This window comes from Brachypodium distachyon, chromosome 3, assembly GCF_000005505.3.
Source record: "Brachypodium distachyon strain Bd21 chromosome 3, Brachypodium_distachyon_v3.0, whole genome shotgun sequence".
Lineage (NCBI taxonomy): Eukaryota > Viridiplantae > Streptophyta > Magnoliopsida > Poales > Poaceae > Brachypodium > Brachypodium distachyon.
Window position 1 is genome coordinate 5,874,793 of NC_016133.3, and position 16,690 is coordinate 5,891,482.

The 16,690-nt window shown below is 47.8% G+C and overlaps 1 protein-coding gene and 2 long non-coding RNA genes across 3 annotated transcripts; 2 read left to right on the forward strand and 1 right to left on the reverse strand.

Moving 5' to 3' along the window:
• On the forward strand, nucleotides 1-1,958 carry LOC106866541 (UDP-glycosyltransferase 73C3). Its single transcript, XM_014901112.2, has one exon. The coding sequence runs from the start codon at nucleotides 105-107 to the stop codon at nucleotides 1,641-1,643; it is 1,539 nt and encodes a 512-aa protein (XP_014756598.1). The 5' UTR covers nucleotides 1-104; the 3' UTR covers nucleotides 1,644-1,958.
• Nucleotides 1,959-2,881: 923 nt separating this feature from the next.
• Nucleotides 2,882-5,528, reverse strand: LOC112271726. The gene is made up of 2 exons (XR_002965016.1): nucleotides 3,585-5,528; nucleotides 2,882-3,256 (listed from the first exon to the last, which is right to left on the reverse strand). It is a non-coding gene; the product is annotated as an uncharacterized LOC112271726 (long non-coding RNA).
• A 717-nt stretch (nucleotides 5,529-6,245) lies between these two features.
• LOC112271452 lies at nucleotides 6,246-8,104 on the forward strand. The gene is made up of 2 exons (XR_002964428.1): nucleotides 6,246-7,033; nucleotides 7,319-8,104. It is a non-coding gene; the product is annotated as an uncharacterized LOC112271452 (long non-coding RNA).
• Nucleotides 8,105-16,690: the final 8,586 nt, after the last annotated feature.

Below are 16,690 nucleotides of genomic sequence, written 5' to 3' on the forward strand. Positions count from 1 at the left end.
CCAAATACATATGGGAAAAGAAATCCCCATCTGACATCTCCACCGCCAGTCTAGCGCTGGCTTCTTGCACCACTCATCCGGCGGGCCAACAGAACACGTCTGCAATGGCGCCGACGGAGGACTCAATTATTGCTACGTCATCGCCGCCGCACTTTGTCCTCGTCCCCCTCGCGGCGCCGGGCCACATGATCCCCATGGCCGACCTCGCGCTCCTCATCGCGGAACGCGGCGCGCGCGCGAGCCTCGTCACCACGCCCGTGAACGCGGCGCGGCTGCGCGGCGTCGTGGAGCGGGCGCGGCACGCCAAGCTCCCGCTAGAGATAGTCGCGCTCCCGTTCCCGCCGCCCGCCGCCGCCGGAGACGAAGACGACGTCGTCCTTCCCCCGGGCTTCGAGAACATCGACCAGATCAAGGACAACAGCCACTTCCTCCCCTTGTTCCAGGCCATCCACCGCCTCGCCGGCCCGCTGGAGGCCTACCTGCGCGCACAGCCCCAGGCGCGCCGGCCCAGCTGCATCGTCGCCGACTGGTGCAACTCGTGGACGGCCGCCGTGGCGACGCGCGTCGGCGTCCCGCGCCTCTTCTTCCACGGGCCTTCCTGCTTCTACTCGCTCTGCGACATCAACGTCGCCACCGCCGCCGAACACGGGTTAGTTCCCGAGGACGAGAGCGAGGCGTACGCGGTGCCGGGCATGCCGGTGCGCGTGGAAGTGACCAAGGCTACGGGGCCTGGGTTCCTGAACTCGCCCGGGTTCGAGGCGTTCCAGGAGGAGGCGATGGAGGCCATGCGCACGGCGGACGGCGCCGTGGTGAACACGTTCCTGGGCCTCGAGGAGCAGTTCGTGGCGTGCTACGAGACGGCGCTGGGAAAGCCGGTGTGGGCGCTGGGCCCGTTCTGCCTCGTCAACAACAGCCGGCAAGACGTGGCCTCGCGCGGGCACGACGAGTCCTCCGGCGCCGACCTCCAGAGCGCGGTCACCGCGTGGCTCGACGCCATGGAGCCCGGCTCCGTGGTGTACGCCAGCTTCGGCAGCCTCGCGCGGAAGCTCCCCGGACAGCTGTTCGAGGTCGGGCACGGGCTCGAGGACTCCGGGAAGCCGTTCCTGTGGGTCGTGAAGGAGTCCGAGGTGGCCTCGCCGGAGGCGCAAGCGTGGCTGGATGCCCTGGAGACGCGCACGGCGGGGCGGGGACTCGTGGTGCGCGGCTGGGCGCCGCAGCTGGCCATCCTGGCGCACGGCGCCGTGGGCGGGTTCGTGACCCACTGCGGCTGGAACTCTGTGATAGAGTCCATGGCGCACGGCGTGCCGGTCGTGACGTGGCCGCATTTCGCCGACCAGTTCCTGAACGAGAAGCTGGTCGTGGACGTGCTCGGCGCCGGCGTGTCCGTCGGCGCGGCCGTGGCGCCCGTCAAGCTGTTCGATGACGAGGCCGTGCTCGTGCTGCGGGGCGACGTCGCGAGGGCGGTGTCGGAGCTCATGGGTGATGGGGAGGCGGCGGAGGAGAGGAGGAAGAAGGCCAGGGAGTTCGGGGAGAGAGCGCATAGAGCCGTGGAGAAAGGTGGGTCGTCGTATGAGAACCTGACGCGGCTGATACAGATCTTCGGGGAAAATGGCCGCAGCCCGCAAGGAAACCTGAAACTCTGACGTTGATGAACTGCCGAAGGAACGGTAGGGAACAACAAGTACAACTGCTACGAGAGCAGCATTTTAGAACCAGCATTGCACTGCAGATGAATTTGCTGTGTTCTATGGTTCTGATCCTTCTGGATGAACTCTTCAGGAAAAAAAGGTTATGTATGAAGTGACTGCATGCTTCTATGTTGCTTGCCTCCTCGTTTTGGGTTTCTCAATCCGGTGAGGAAACAACTTTGAGCAGAACTTTAATTGCATGCGATTTGACGTGTTGGATTGAGGTACGGTGTATGCAAAAACATTTACAGTGTTTGTTTTTCTCTGTTTTCTCCGGGGTCCTGGATTGCTCGTATTCTCCCATTATGCATGATGAACGGATAACAAGCGGCAGCCGATTATATGATGACTTCGCAGTACCGAGGGCACACTGTAGCTACAGCACGAGTTTGGGTGGAGCTTTGGTGAGTGTGTATTGTGATCGGTGCTTTTCCTTGTTCGGAGTGTCCTGTGCTCATCTGCCGAAAACGCAAGTGTTGGACGTTTTGCCTCGGTTCAAGGCTGAGCCGTTGGATGTCATTTGAAAGACAGATGGAAGGGGTAAAGAATCGTGGTGACTCGCCGGAGCAACTTCACCGAAGCAGGATCCGTCGCGGACATGTGGGACAAAATTAAACACCCACACCTTGCATCATTTTTTTTTTTGAAACTTCACTCCTACGAGTACGACAATTCTGATTACGGTTTTCTTTCCTTGGCTCCTGATGCATGTCCGGAGAAACAAGACGATCCACCATCTGACAATCGGAATCAAGTACACGGCTCTTTTCAGCTGTTATACGTGTGACTGATCAAGAAAGCAGAACCACCTATCAATGGTGGGGTCAAAAGTGACACACACCATGGCATAAATTGTGAGGTTCATAAGGACCTCGTCAATGTGCTGATTGCTAGTTTGGCACTTCCAGACGGTGGAGTGTCTAAACCTATGTCACGGAGTATATTCGAAGGCACTGTAAATTGCCTAAAAAAAAGGTGCAGGGAAAGAACTTTTGAAGCACTTTTAAAAAAATGCCTCCAAAAATCAGAATTTAAGGCAAATCAAAGAAAGCCATGACTTCAAATTTGAGGCAGTTTTGAACCCTGCCGCCTATTAAATTTTCAGGCACATTATAAAAATTGTCTCGAAGTTAAATTTAGGCACTTGTGGAAAATGCCACAGAATAAATTTTCAAGCACAATACAAAATTGCCTTGAAATTCAAATCGAGACTCATTTGGAAAACGCCTCAACAATCAGCAGATTGTTAGTGCTACAATCTGATTACACTGTTCGGTCTTCGGTAGTACCAAATTCATATAATTCAATTGACGAAAAACACTCAGTTCAATACAAGTGTTGCAATACGTAGTTGATTCATACATTTCATCAAGACAAATATTCAGATTCAGGTCAGGAAAATATTCCCTTCGAAACAACACACTGGCTTCATTCATGTTAACATTGGAAACTCTGTTCTTCTTTCTTGTCTTCTCAAGAGTACTTTGTGAATGTGAGCCATCGGTAGCCATCCCAGGTTGTGAATTTCCAATGTTTGTAGCCACCTTCCCTCGGTAGTTAGCATATTCCTATGATGGCGCAACATTGTTGGTTTAGTTCTGTCTAATATGATATCAGGTGTCCAGATGAGGTTATCAAGTTAGAGCAGAAATTCGATGGCAAGCAAAAAATTGAGTTGGAATAAAACAAGTTTCAGAGGCCATAGATAATAAGATACACAGGCCATGTGTCCCTGATTACACAGGCCAGTGAACTACTGTACTTTGAGTTAGAATAAAATAACAGATTATGTTGTGGAATAAGGCTACATGCATGTAAGATGTAACCTAGAAAAGCAAATATGAAGTTATGCGGATCCAGTACACACACAAAATCAAGCTTGGCATCCTGGTTTACCTGGTGCAAGCGAGCTCTTTTCTGAAATATTTTAGTACTCGTAGAAACCTACTGTCTGAACGAAGTGTTCAAGTCTATTAAGATCCGGCTACATCAATAAAGAAAAACACATTATTTCTGAAATACCATGTGGATCAACTAAAATCAAGTAAGTTTCTAACAGGAGAACAACATGGATAAGCTCTTGTACATTTGTAAATACCACGCAAGCATCAGCTAAATAGCCACCCATTGAAGGAAATTACTTCTTGTATACAACCATTAGAAAATTAATAGCGCTCTGCAGGCAAATAAGGAAGCAAACATCATGTGATACTGATAACAATTTAAGAGAGTGAATTACATGCAGGAAAACGGATACAATCTAGTAACCAATAGCACTAACAACTTTGTAGCTGCTAGCTGCAAAGGTGGATATCTGATGACACCAAAGTACAATGAGATAGTCTACATGATGATGTCTCTAGAGCACTGTTGGTTCATGTTAGCACGAGGAACCACACCACCGTTGGTTCACCAAATCACTGGAGATTAATTAAGTACAGTTAGCTACTTTTATCCTGTAATCAGGTCACTGTTATGCCAACTTCTAATAGATTCTCGTCACTAGTTACTTATCATCTTTGACTTTGGGTTATGGTAGTACTTTAAGAAGAAATTAAGTGTGGCAACATGTTCACAAAGGTTTCATAGACATATATGTAACTATACATCACATTCTGAATAGACTAGCTAACCAAATCAAGTGTGGCAGCATGTACCAAATATTGCATCGGGGATCCGAGGCTCAGCATGCAGGATTAATCATGCATCAAACAGCAAAGGAATAAGTACAACATATTATGGTTTAACATTACTCCACGATTTTAACATGACGCAGCTAAGCAATATCACAAACACCTTCTGTGCATCCAGTTAATTGTACTATTCTGAAGCCGTTCCTGGGGGTGGTGAAGGAGTCCGAGGTGGCCTCGCCAGAGGCGCAAGCGTGGCTGGAGGCCCTGGAGACGCGCACGTCAGGGCGGGGCCTCGTGGTGCGCGGCTGGGCGCCGCAGCTGGCTATCCTGGCGCACCGCGCCGTGGGCGGTTTCGTGACCCACTGCGGCTGGAACCTCGGAGGTGGAGTCCATGGCGCACGGCGTGCCGGTGGTGATATGGCCGCATTTCGCCGATCAGTTCTTGAACGAGAAGCTGGTCGTGGACGTGCTCGGCGTCGGCGTTTCCGTCGGCGCGGGCTTGACGCCCGTGAAGCTGTTTGAGGACGAGGCCGTGCTGGTGCTCCGGGGGGACGTCGCGAGGGCCGTGTCGGAGCTCATGGGGGATGAGGAGGCGGCGGAGGAGAGGAGGAGGAAGGCCAAGGAGTTCGGGGAGAGGCCGAGAGGGCGCATAGAGCGGTGGAGAAAGGTGGGTCGTCGAATGAGAACCTGACGCGGCTGATTCAGATCTTCGGGGGAAGTGGCCGCAAGGAAACCAGAAACTCTGTCGTTGATGAATGATAAATTGCCGAAGGAACCGTAGGGGAGAACTAAGTACAACTGCTATAGCAGCATTGCACTGCCGATGAATTTGCTGTGTTCTATGGTTCTGGACTTCTGGATGAACTTTTTAAGGGAAATAAAAGGGTTCTGTATGAACTGACTGAATGCATATCCTGCATGCTTCTATGTTGCTTGCCTCGTTTTGGTTTTCTCAATCCGGTGTTTGCTTTTCTCTGTGCTCGGGGTCAGCGTCCCCCATGGCGTCCGTGATGATCTTGTACGACGACGGGCACGTCGCGCGCGCTGTGTTGGCGCTCATGGCTGGAGAGGAGAATGCGGAGCAGAGGAGGAGGAAGGCGGCTCGTATGAGAAGCTTACGCAGCTGATCGAAAGCTTCAGGAACGGCGGTGCAGGCAAAGAACGTTGGAACACCGTGGCGGCTTTGATATTGCCGATCGAATTCTTCAACCCTTTTTTTCTCTCCAAATGTGTAGATTTATTTAAGCATCGAGCTGATACAAATAAATAAACTCGACTCCTGCAACAACATCGCGACAAGCATCGAGTGCACACATGCAAATTTTCTCCTAACATATATGCAAACAACGTATATAAAGCCCCTAGCTACTAGAATGGTTTGATTTCTCCAAACCTTCATCTTGCTTTCTCCAAGATATGGTCGTCGGTCGACCACCAATCTTTGAAATAATGGGCTTGCCGAGCACATTGCGCCGTTGCGGAAGGCGCCACTTCTGTTTTAGTCACTTTTTTTTTTAGGAACACTTCTAGTTTAGTCACTGACCGTAAAGCATCGCCAGACCTCCTTCGCGAAAGGGCGGTGCACAAGGAGATGGACTGCACTTTTTATCCGATTGATCACAAACAATGCAGGCGTCGTTGTGAGGCCAACGGCTCAACCTTAAACTATCGGCCATCCAATCCCTGTTCTACGGCAATGGGTACCCGATACCCGCATACCCGACGGATTTCTACCCGTTTAAGATACGGGTTTGGTAAAAAATAATACCCACAAATATGTGAATGGTACGGGTATGGTATTTTACTACCCGAATCCGTCTACCCGTCTATCCGCACCTAAGTTCTCACTTCTCAGCCCAATACAAAGCCCATTAAATCTTGCAGAAGGCCCAACCCAATAGCTTTGGTATATAACGAGGATGGCCACAAGACCTAACCCTAATCCCATGCCCTATTCCCCTCACCTCCCACTCAGGGCCTCATCTCATCCCCTGTCGGCCGCCCCTCCTGCGCCTCCTCTCACGAGCGACCACGCAATTCCGCACTCCGCCGCCCCGCCGCCCCTCCTGCGCCACCGCTCCCACTCCAGTCCGCCCCGCCTCCTCCACTCCATAGCTCCGTAGATCCCACCTCCTCCGCTCCAGCACGCTCCCTCCTCCCGACGCGGCGCAAGGGACCGCCCAAGCCTGGCCCGCCGGCCTCGCCTCCCTCGAGGCGGCCGTGCTCGTCCGCGGGCAACCACTAGAAGGCCCTGGACCTCGTCCTCCACGCGCTCGGCCCCCTGCAGGAGTCCCACGGCTGCTGGTCGCTCCCTGTCGTGCGCGCGCTCCGCGTCTTCGGCGCCACGGCCTCCCGCGTCGGGAGCCTCGAGTCCCTCGATGCCACCCTCCAATGTTGTTGTTCCTGTTGTTGATTATTGAATGTTGCTGTCTGTTCGCTGTTAAACCGCTTGCCGAAATAACGGTGTTTTAAGTTGGGTAAAAATACCAGCGGGTAACCCATACCCGTGGCGGGTGGCGGGTATGGTAAAATTTCGTATCCGGTCGTCGGGTACGGGTATGATAGAGCTGTCCCGTACCCAAACCCGAGGGGTGCCATCCGGAGTTTTGCATTAGCAATCAGATGTACAGTTTCACTTTTCCTTCCATCTTCAGAGTCCAGATTCTTTTCAGAAGTGGCTTCACAATTGTGCCAATAAACTGAATCTCATAGGTAGTATTTTGCAGAGAAACTCCCAGACGCCGTTTTTTTAAGGGAAAATAGTAGGTCAATGATCTACCGCAACTTTATTAAAATATATTAAAAATATGTACAAGACCGATAATGGGAAATTATCAGTCAGACTAGCGAAAGTTCTCAATCTAGTTAGCAAACTAGTAATATTTCTTTCTCCTAGATCTATGAAAGACTAGGTTAAGCTCACCTTTGAAGATTTGCCTATATCTGTAGAGGGAAGGTCTCACATTATTAAAGATATAATCATTCCTCACTTTCCAGATACTCCAGCAAACCAGAGAAGTAATTTTCATATGAAAAGAGACCATGAATTGCTGTTTCAGCTCCTAAACATTCAGGGCAGATGTATCTCCAGCAATTCAATGAGAATGGGCACCGGAAAAAGAGGTGATCTCTGGTCTTAATCTGATTTCCCTGGCAGAGAGTGCAGGCATATGAGGGGTGGATAAAAAAATTCTGTTGTAACATGGCTCTAGTGTTGAGTCTGTTGATAAGGAGTAGCCAAATGAAAACTTTGTGCTTGAACTCGCAGTAGGATTTCCAGTTCCACATAAATGTGGCAGGAGTGTCAACATGATTCACAAATAGGTCATAGGCAGCAACAGTACAATAACCTTTAGGCATGGAGATAATGTCCCAATCATGCCGAGGATCAATATTTGTTAGCTGGATAAGATGAATCATGTCCTGAAGCTGGTGATATGCATCAACAGAGAGGGGTAGAGCAAACAATGAGGGCAAGTCATTGCATTTGAAAATGTCAGCAACTGTCATGCTCTGATCCAGGGCAAAGGAAAAGAGCTGTGGCCACTGATGCACTAAGATATTGTCTAACCACCTATCCTTCCAGAAGATTGCAGTAGTGTCACTATGAATAGTGCATTTAGCATTCCTCTTATACAAATGCATCAGTTTCAGAGTGTCTTCTCCACCAGAATGATGCATTCATAGGATTAGCCGTGTGGCTCCCATGTGGGTAGTGTAGCTCCCAGACAAGATGTGCCCATGGGTGATCAGCATGATTAAGAAACTTGTGAACATTTTTCATGATGAGTGCCTTATTCAGATCAGCCAGATTTTTAATGCCCAGCCCACCTTCTTTTTTGGGTCTGCAGACCATCTCCCATGCTGCTAGTGGAGGGTTTTTCTTCGTGATGTCCTGGCCTCTTCATAAGCAATGTCTTCTGTATTTGTCAATCTGGTTAATCACTCCAGTAGGCAAAATAAAATTACTCATATAGAATGTGGGTAAGGCTGATAGAACAGAGTTAACAAGTTGAAGCCTGCCTCCATATGAAAGCATGCTAGAGAAGCTTGATAATCTTTTCTCAATTCTTTGAACCATAGGTAGAAAATCATCAATCCTAGGCTTGGTGTTACCCATTGGTAATCCAAGGTAAGTGAAGGGGAGAGAGCCAAGTTGGCATCCAAATAAATCAGCAAGTTCTCGGGGGGATGTTAATGGGAATGAGGTTGGATTTCTGAAAGTTAACCTTCAGTCCAGTGGAAGTGAACTCCCAGACACCGTAAATCCATCGAGCCCGGTCTCGCGTATCAGAAAGAATAGCTCCCTGAATCTGTTACCCTAGGTGCATGAGTTGATCCAACTAAGATGTCTCCCTTCATTTATAAATGTAGGAAGTATTAACTTTGCGCTGAGTCAAACTTCTGAAAGTTTGAGCAAGTTTACAAAAAAAAAATACAACGTCTAGAATATTAAATAACTATAATATAAAGAGGAATATATATCATATTGAATCTAATAATTTGAAGTCCTAGGTGTTGGTAGGTTTTTCTGTAGATTTGGTTAAAGTTAAAAAAAAGTCTGACTTATGAAAAAATTATGACTTTTTACATTTAGGAATAGAGGGAGTTGTTCTAATTCTGTGTAATCCTCTCATCCACCTACCAATCTACCATCTCTATTTCCCTCAAAAACCGATTTTTTTTCCCATAAGCAAGCTTAAAGATATCAGGGGCATGGACGTCGGGAAGCACCATTCAACCAACCATCACTCCAGAAGCAATCATTCTTCTCGTCTCCTAGATCAGTCGAAGTACACACAACAAATAGAGTTACAACTCTTTTGGTACCCCTCATTTCATTAAAAAATTATATAATATTTAATTTGGTTGAATTTAATCCAGATTCAAAAATCATGTTGTCTGTCACATACTCACATTGGAATTGTAGAGCGAGAGGCAATTCTAGAGAAATTATGGCTTTTAGAAAAAAATTGGGTTTAGTATTTTTAGGGGAAGGAATTGGGTTTAGTTACCGTGTGACTTCATAAAATTTCAAATTAAATTCTTGTATTCAATTCCATATCAGTTAAACGTTCAAGTTCCCTTCAATGGTCTATCGTTCGGGTCCCAATGGAAGCACAGCCATCTGAGCGTCTGAGCCTGAACCTGAGAGAAGACTGCAAGCTACAATGTGCATCTCCTTGACCCCGAGTCCTCCACCTCGGGCACAAACTTTCTTCCAGCTGACAAGGCAGCTACTACCATGGCGACCTTCTTTGTCTCTTTTCTTAGAAAATTCTTTCCAATCCTTTTCATCTTCATCAATCAGGACTTGTGAATAATTCCGACCTCGTTGGTCGCAGAAAATGTTAAGTTTTTAGACTTATAACGAACATCCAGCCACGATCATAGGCCTAAATCAAACCAAATGCCGCAGTGCAATGATTAGCACAAGATGAATTATTGTTCATGCGTACTTAGGCATGAGCCTCACAAAATATTTTGGGTTTATTTGAGTATTAGCCGGTAAAATTTTACCAACTCAGGTGTTGCAACCTGGAACTAATCCCACCCGATAGGAAAAGTCTCGTGCCCTAGCCGCCAACCAGAGCGGTCGGTCAAGATCGATCTCGTCTCCTGGCTGGCCGGCCGGGAAACGACGTCCCTGCTTTCTCTATGTTTTGGTGTTATAGCAGGTCTTCAAAAATTAGGATTTGGTCAGCCGGCAGCCGAGCTATGGTGGTGATGGCAGCACTGTGCATGTCAACAATAAGGTTTTCCCGACTCCTTATCCACCTCGTCGACGGCGTTCCTGCCGGTGGCGTTGAGGAGTGCGGGACGGTTGGTCGCTACTCTTTTGGAGTGGTGGATCTGGTTATGTCTATGTGTTTTGCAGATCGTCTACACGTATTGGTCCATTGGTTCCTTTTCCGATCGATGAGACTCGGTTTGCTTCGACCTCATCGTGGAGTTAGTGCGGCCAGGTCTTCTCGGATCTGTCTGACCGGATCTGGAATGATCATCCAACCCTCTTCGTCATTTTTTTCACCGGGACGGTGATCTGTTTCTCAAATCACTGTCGCCGGCGTCTTCTGGCTCCAACTAGCGATCTATTTCTACCCCCAACGATCTGGGTTTGAAAACTTCTATCCAAAGCATCAATCCAACACTAGCCTAGCAGTAAGCGATCTATTTCCACCCCCAACGACCTGGGTTCCAAACCCACCGCAACTCAATTTTCCTTTTCATTTCTATTGCCGTGGCAGAAGAAGTAACTAAGTGTTGTACAAAAGAGCTAAACTTCTATCCACATCATTAATCCAACACTAGCCAGCGGTAAGCAATCTATTTCCACCCCCAATGACCTGGTTTCGAAACCCACCATAACTCAATTTCCTTTTTATTTCTATTGCTGACTTAGTGACTTTAGGTGACGGTTGAATGTAGCACGCTCTAAATTCCGTTTCATTTCTATTGTTGTGGCAGCAGAAGTAACTAAGTGTTGTACAAATGAGCTAAACTTCTATCCAAAACATCAATCCAAGACTAGCCTACACTACTACAAAACGGTCTATATCTCACAACACATCAGTAACGGGTCGGACGCGACCGTTAGTGATGAACAACATCACTGTCGGTCGCGGCCCCGACCGTCACTGAAGAACAGACGGGGGTTTGCCCGTCCCCGCCCAGCCATACATCAATGACGGTCGCGCGAGGCGACCACCACCAATGTCCCATCATTCCCTGCGAGAGTCATCAGTGACGGTCGCTGAATGGTCGACCGTTAGTGATGAGTGGTACATCACTAACGATTGCCCGAACGCGCCCGCCACTAACGCCCAGATCATATCAGTAACGGTCGCTCGTGGCGCGACCGCCACTGATGTTCTCTCTCTTGGGTGCCGCTGAGTCCATGGGTGGCTGCAAGATCGATGACAAGTACAAGGCAGAGGAGCAAAAGGATTGGGACAATAAGAGGAGTCATAAAAAGAGGGGGCGCGGAGGCAAGACCAGCAAGGATTCCTCGAATGTCAAGGAAGATGAGATGCACTATGTGCCTGACATAACTGGAGTGTGGGAAGACAATAGGACTGACGTTCTCATGAAGAACCCCTGTCAAGGCCAGAGATTGGAAAATGGATCCTATCTCGTGGCTAGGGAGTTTGACCGGGTGCTTATTTACTATCCTGGAAGATCGATGCTCACCGAAGCTTCACTGCGTGCCGTGTCAAGAGAGATGCAAGAGCTTCATCAGTTCTACATGCAAGCATCAGCTGGTTCTCAACAGCATGCCCAATAAATCAATGTTTGAATACCACGAGAGTATTGCTTCTTTGACCAAGAAACCGGGGGCATTCAGGAACGTCTTATAACCTTTGGTGTGGAATTCAACGAACTGTTCCACCTCTTCAACCGCCAAAACCTTGATGTCAACCTGTTATGGTTGTGGTCTGCCTACTAGACCCTGCGGTGTTCAACTACGGTGACATCGGTCTAGAGCTAGAAAAGGAGCACTCAAGAGCTCTGGCGACCAAATACTTGCTGGAATGTCTGGATAAATACACTGACCACGACTTTATCCTCTTCTTCCTTAATTTGGAGTAAGTTGAATTTTATATATGGAACCGTTTGTTTTTTCTAATTCAGTCTTTCTTATACACCATTAGTTACTAAAGTTCGTTTCTTTTGAAAACAGAGACCATTGGGTGACACTACTCATTTGTTTGCCTTGGTCCGCTGTATACTATTTCGATTCACTATTTCGCCCGAAGGGTGCTCGAGGTCTCTACTGGAAACCAATCAAAACACTCATTAACACTGCCTGGAAAGTTGTGAGCAAGCAAAAACTAGCTGGCAAAGGCTATCGCAACGAGCCTCACCACAACCACAGGTTTCCTTGCAATCAACAGCCGCCCGGCAGTGTGTACTGTGGATACTACTGCTGGCACATCCTTATGGAGAATGCCAGCATGTTCAAACCTGAGTGGAAGGGATGAATCGCGGCTGTGGAAGAGTACTGGCGGCCCCGAATGACAATGGCACATAGATCTAAATGGATCATGTATAACATTCAAAGGGAGTTCGGCCATCTCATCAGCAATGAGGTCATCAAGCCGAGTGGGGATTTCTACGAACACGTGGAAGAAGTGGTTACTAGGGTTCACCCACAATAGTAGCTTCAAACTTGACTTTGCTATGAAAATTTGAAACTTTGTAATCAATGTCGTGAAGTGAACGTTGCATGAGATACATTTGTATGCTTTAATTGATGTGGCTGTGATTTTAATTCGAATCTATGTGTTGTGTATTTTCTGTATACATGCTGTTTATTTTATGTATAAATGCTGTGTATTTTCTGTGGTTTTAATTATTTTTTAATTACTGAAAACGTATCGGTGTCGGTTGCCTCACCGACACTAATGGAACACAGCGACCGTGAGTGATGATTCCAATCATCAGTGACGGGCGCGTAACGTGACCGTCACTGATGATGGGAATCATCACTAACGGTTGGGCCACCCGCCACTTATGATTGTATCATCAGTAACGGTCGGAGCGACCGTTACTGATGATGACCATCATTACTGGCAGTAAGTTAGTAACAGTCGCCCCGCCCGTTAGTGATGCGGTTTTTCGATCGTTACTGATAAGCCTTTCTGTAGTAGTGCTAGCGGTAAGCGATCTATTTCCACCCCCAATGACCTGGGTTCGAAACCCACCACAACTCAATTTTCCTTTTTATTTCTATTGCTGACTTAGGTGACGGTTGAATGTAGCACGCTCTAAATTCCGTTACGCACTTAATCGGCCACGGTTTTCAATGACGAAAAACGATTCCGTCATGCTTTAATAATCTTAGGTGAAGGGAAACCCTAAGCCGTCATAAAAAAAGTATTTTGCGTGACGGATTGGAATTTTTTCATGGGGCTATCTGTCACCGAATAAGATATTTCTTGTAGTGAGAAAGAGGAGATCCCCCCGAAGCTGCTAGAGGAAAATCACGAGCTTTCCATGGACGAGGCGCCAGAATTTCGCCGGAGAAGCGATGGTGGCCGAAGTCGAAGAAATCGAACACCTGCTTGATGTACTCGTTCCCGCGGCAATTCCTAGCGTCAGGACATAGAGGTGGACGATGCGCATCTCATGACACGGTTGTTTCGTCGTGGTTAGGAAGGAGGCGACAGTTGTATGGCATGGCGGCGTCGGTAGGACATGGCCCTGGCAACGAGGGACGCGCGTGCACAGGAGGAGCAACGCAAGGCGGTGCAGCGCCCAGAGGAGGAAAAAGACGGGCTGACTGGGGGAGCTGGGCACACGTGCGTGAGGCAGCGAAGGCGCACGCGCGGGAGGAGCAACGCGAGCCCGGGCAGCCGGCGAGAGGAGGAAGAAGATGGCGGACGTGGCAAGTTTGTGGGGCCCACTGTGGTCTGATTCCTCTTTAACCAAAAGAACACATGTGAAACGGGCGTGACAAGTTAGTGGGACCCATCCTTGTCTTGTTCCTTCTTAATTATAACAACACATGTTCAAATCTTGGACAGACGATAGTTTTGACTTTTTACGCATACCCTCGGTCGAGTTTCGTCGGTCGCCTCCATTTATAGTGTCCGTTTCGTCCCACACATGGAAGTTCATCTCATTTCATGTTTGTCTTCAAAAGGCAAGGAACAAACCTATTTTCTCGGACAAGCTCCGGCTCACGATCAAGCCAACCTCTTCATACAACGGAAAAATATCAGTCTGCAAGGTCCGATTTGCATGGAAATAATCAGAGTGTATTTTTACCGACTGTCTCGGTCTCTCTCTTCTCTCTCTCCTCCGCCTCACAAAAAATCTTAGGTGTCACTTCTTACAGATAACTGATGGGTATTGTTGTACATGCCCTAAATTGAACACACGACACTATCTAAATCACGCACTGGACGTGACACTTAATGAAACGAGCAAAGCATCAGCAACAAGATTAACTCGATCGATATACCAACCCGAAGATACGGGAGACAGAAGACCACATCTGGCGGAGGGACTTTTATTTTTCTTGTCAGCATAATTTTTTATGGGTAATCTCGATAGCATAAATCTGATTTATGCAAGGTACGTGGGCCCCCAATTTTCAGTGAGACTAATAAATCATCTAGATAATCGGCACTTTGGGTACGTTAAGACTAAAGAAAGACTTCCCTACCGACCATCAAAAAAAAAAAGAAAACCTCTCCGCCGGCGCCGCCGGGCAGTACAAGGGGTTCCGGCCTTCTGGGCTTCCGGCTAGCCGAGGCGGTGCGCCGCTGCGGTAGGAGGGAGGATGGCCGGAGACACCATCCCCGGGGGAATCCTCTGAGGAAGGTTACGGGTTTGGGGGTGATCTGGACTCGAGCATGGAGGATCTGCGACTGCAAGTGTTGGGATTCGTGTTGCTGGTTGGTTGCACATACCCGCTGGCTTTTGCTGAAGAACAGACGACTCGCTATTCAGGCCGGCCGCCGCGGAACATTGGCGGAACGGCAGCGGCGGCGAAGAAACCGCTTCGCCCCGTCACTGGTGCTTGGCTGTACATAATGTACCATCAGGACCGCACGCTCCCCATCCGAGGGCCGGTATCTGGCCTAGAACCGCCGGATTCGAGTGGCACGACAGCGGTTCTACAACCGTCGGATCTGACACGTCAGGCATGGATAGCCATCCGATGGCACGTCCGAAAGAGAGCCCGCCTGCCAGCCAGGCAAAGGCAGCGCAGCGCAAGCTGTGCAAAACCAATGCTGCTTGTCATAATAGTTTCTCCTTGATCAAGTTTCACCGGATCTTCTCGCCATCTCCTTCCCCTCCCTTCTTTTTTTCTTCGTCTACCTCTCTCTCTCATCCTGCATCCTGGGGTTGTGTTGCTTGTTGCGTTTGAAGCATCCTGCATCCCGGGGTGGTGTTGCTTGTTGCGTTTGAAGCATTGTGGTGTGTAAATTTCCCTCAATCCCCTACCGGTTGTCTTTTCTGTTCTGTCTTCGATTATGAATGTTTTGTTGCGTCCTTGCGTTTTGTTCAAACTGCTTCTGATCGAGATAAGGCACGGAGTGTGAATCCCTCAATCTTTTCAATCTCGAGACCATTTCGTGATTTTTTTTTGTATAGCTCGATCACTATTGTTTGTGCGTTTGTCTCGATATTTTTGCTGCTCGATCCTTCAATCTTATTAGATGCTTTCACTGCTGCAGTTCGATCAGGATGATCTTGATTGGTTCTTTTAATGGTGTTTACTCCTGTTGACCAGGACTCAATATGGCCTATCCGAATGACTCCACCTCCCGCCCCCTTAGGCTTGGCGTGTGGATTTTCATCATGTGTTCGAATTTTCTGGAATTGTTTGCTCTAGATCCATCTGAAACTGCTTTTTATCCTTTTCACTCAAAGGATTTTCAATTTTCCCCATAGTTCTGATATTGAAAATAGTACTAAGTTTCTTTGTCATTTAAATTGAGTGGTCGTCCTTGATGAGATTGCTTGTTCTTGCTTCCGCTAGTCTTCTGGAGATTGAACACTAACCTTGTTATTGACATGCAGAAATTAATAACTGGCCAATGTGCAATAGAAGTGAATAGGGCCGCAGGAGATTAAACACTAACCTTGTGTTTGCTGCAATGTTATCTTTAACTGCTTCCATTTTGCTGCATTTACATCTTCCTTTGAAATAGAGGACCGTCTATTTCCTTGCCATTTGTCACGGAACTCAGTAGCAACATCTAGAAATGACACCCATGTAGGAACATGTTAACACATCTCATAATCGAGGAACGAGAAATTGTTGATAGCAGTGATAGTGTCTTAGCTTCTTAAGGTTTATTTCTTACATTCATCAGGAATAAGTTCAAGTATCTTGTTCATCTCTCCTCTGATGAAAATAGCTGCTGACTATGTAATTTCCTTTTTTTATCTGAAGAGCTCCAATTCTATCTTCTGTTATATGATAATGCTTAGGGGTCTCTATTTTATCATTTTTTACGTATATGCCAATCTCTAATGCAGTGTAATTACATTCAGTTATATCAAGTTATCTGATATTGTCAGTTTACTATGATGATATGATCCTGCTTTTAGTCTACTCTATTGGAACTTGTTAGCGGGGAAACTGGCTAGAACGTTTGCTGCTGGTTAGTTCACTATGATTTGAAATTGTTACTGGGGGAAATGGCTATAATGTTTGCTGCTAGTTAGTTGCCTCGATTCAAAATCGTTACTGGGAAAAATGGTTGTAATTTTGTTGCTGGTTGGTTTACTTGATAGTAAATTGTTACTCAGGGAAAATAGCTGCAATGCTGTGTCCTTTACCAATGCGTTCTCTTATTTGACGTTGTGATAAACATAGAGATCCGTGCGGTATTATTGTGAATCGGGCTG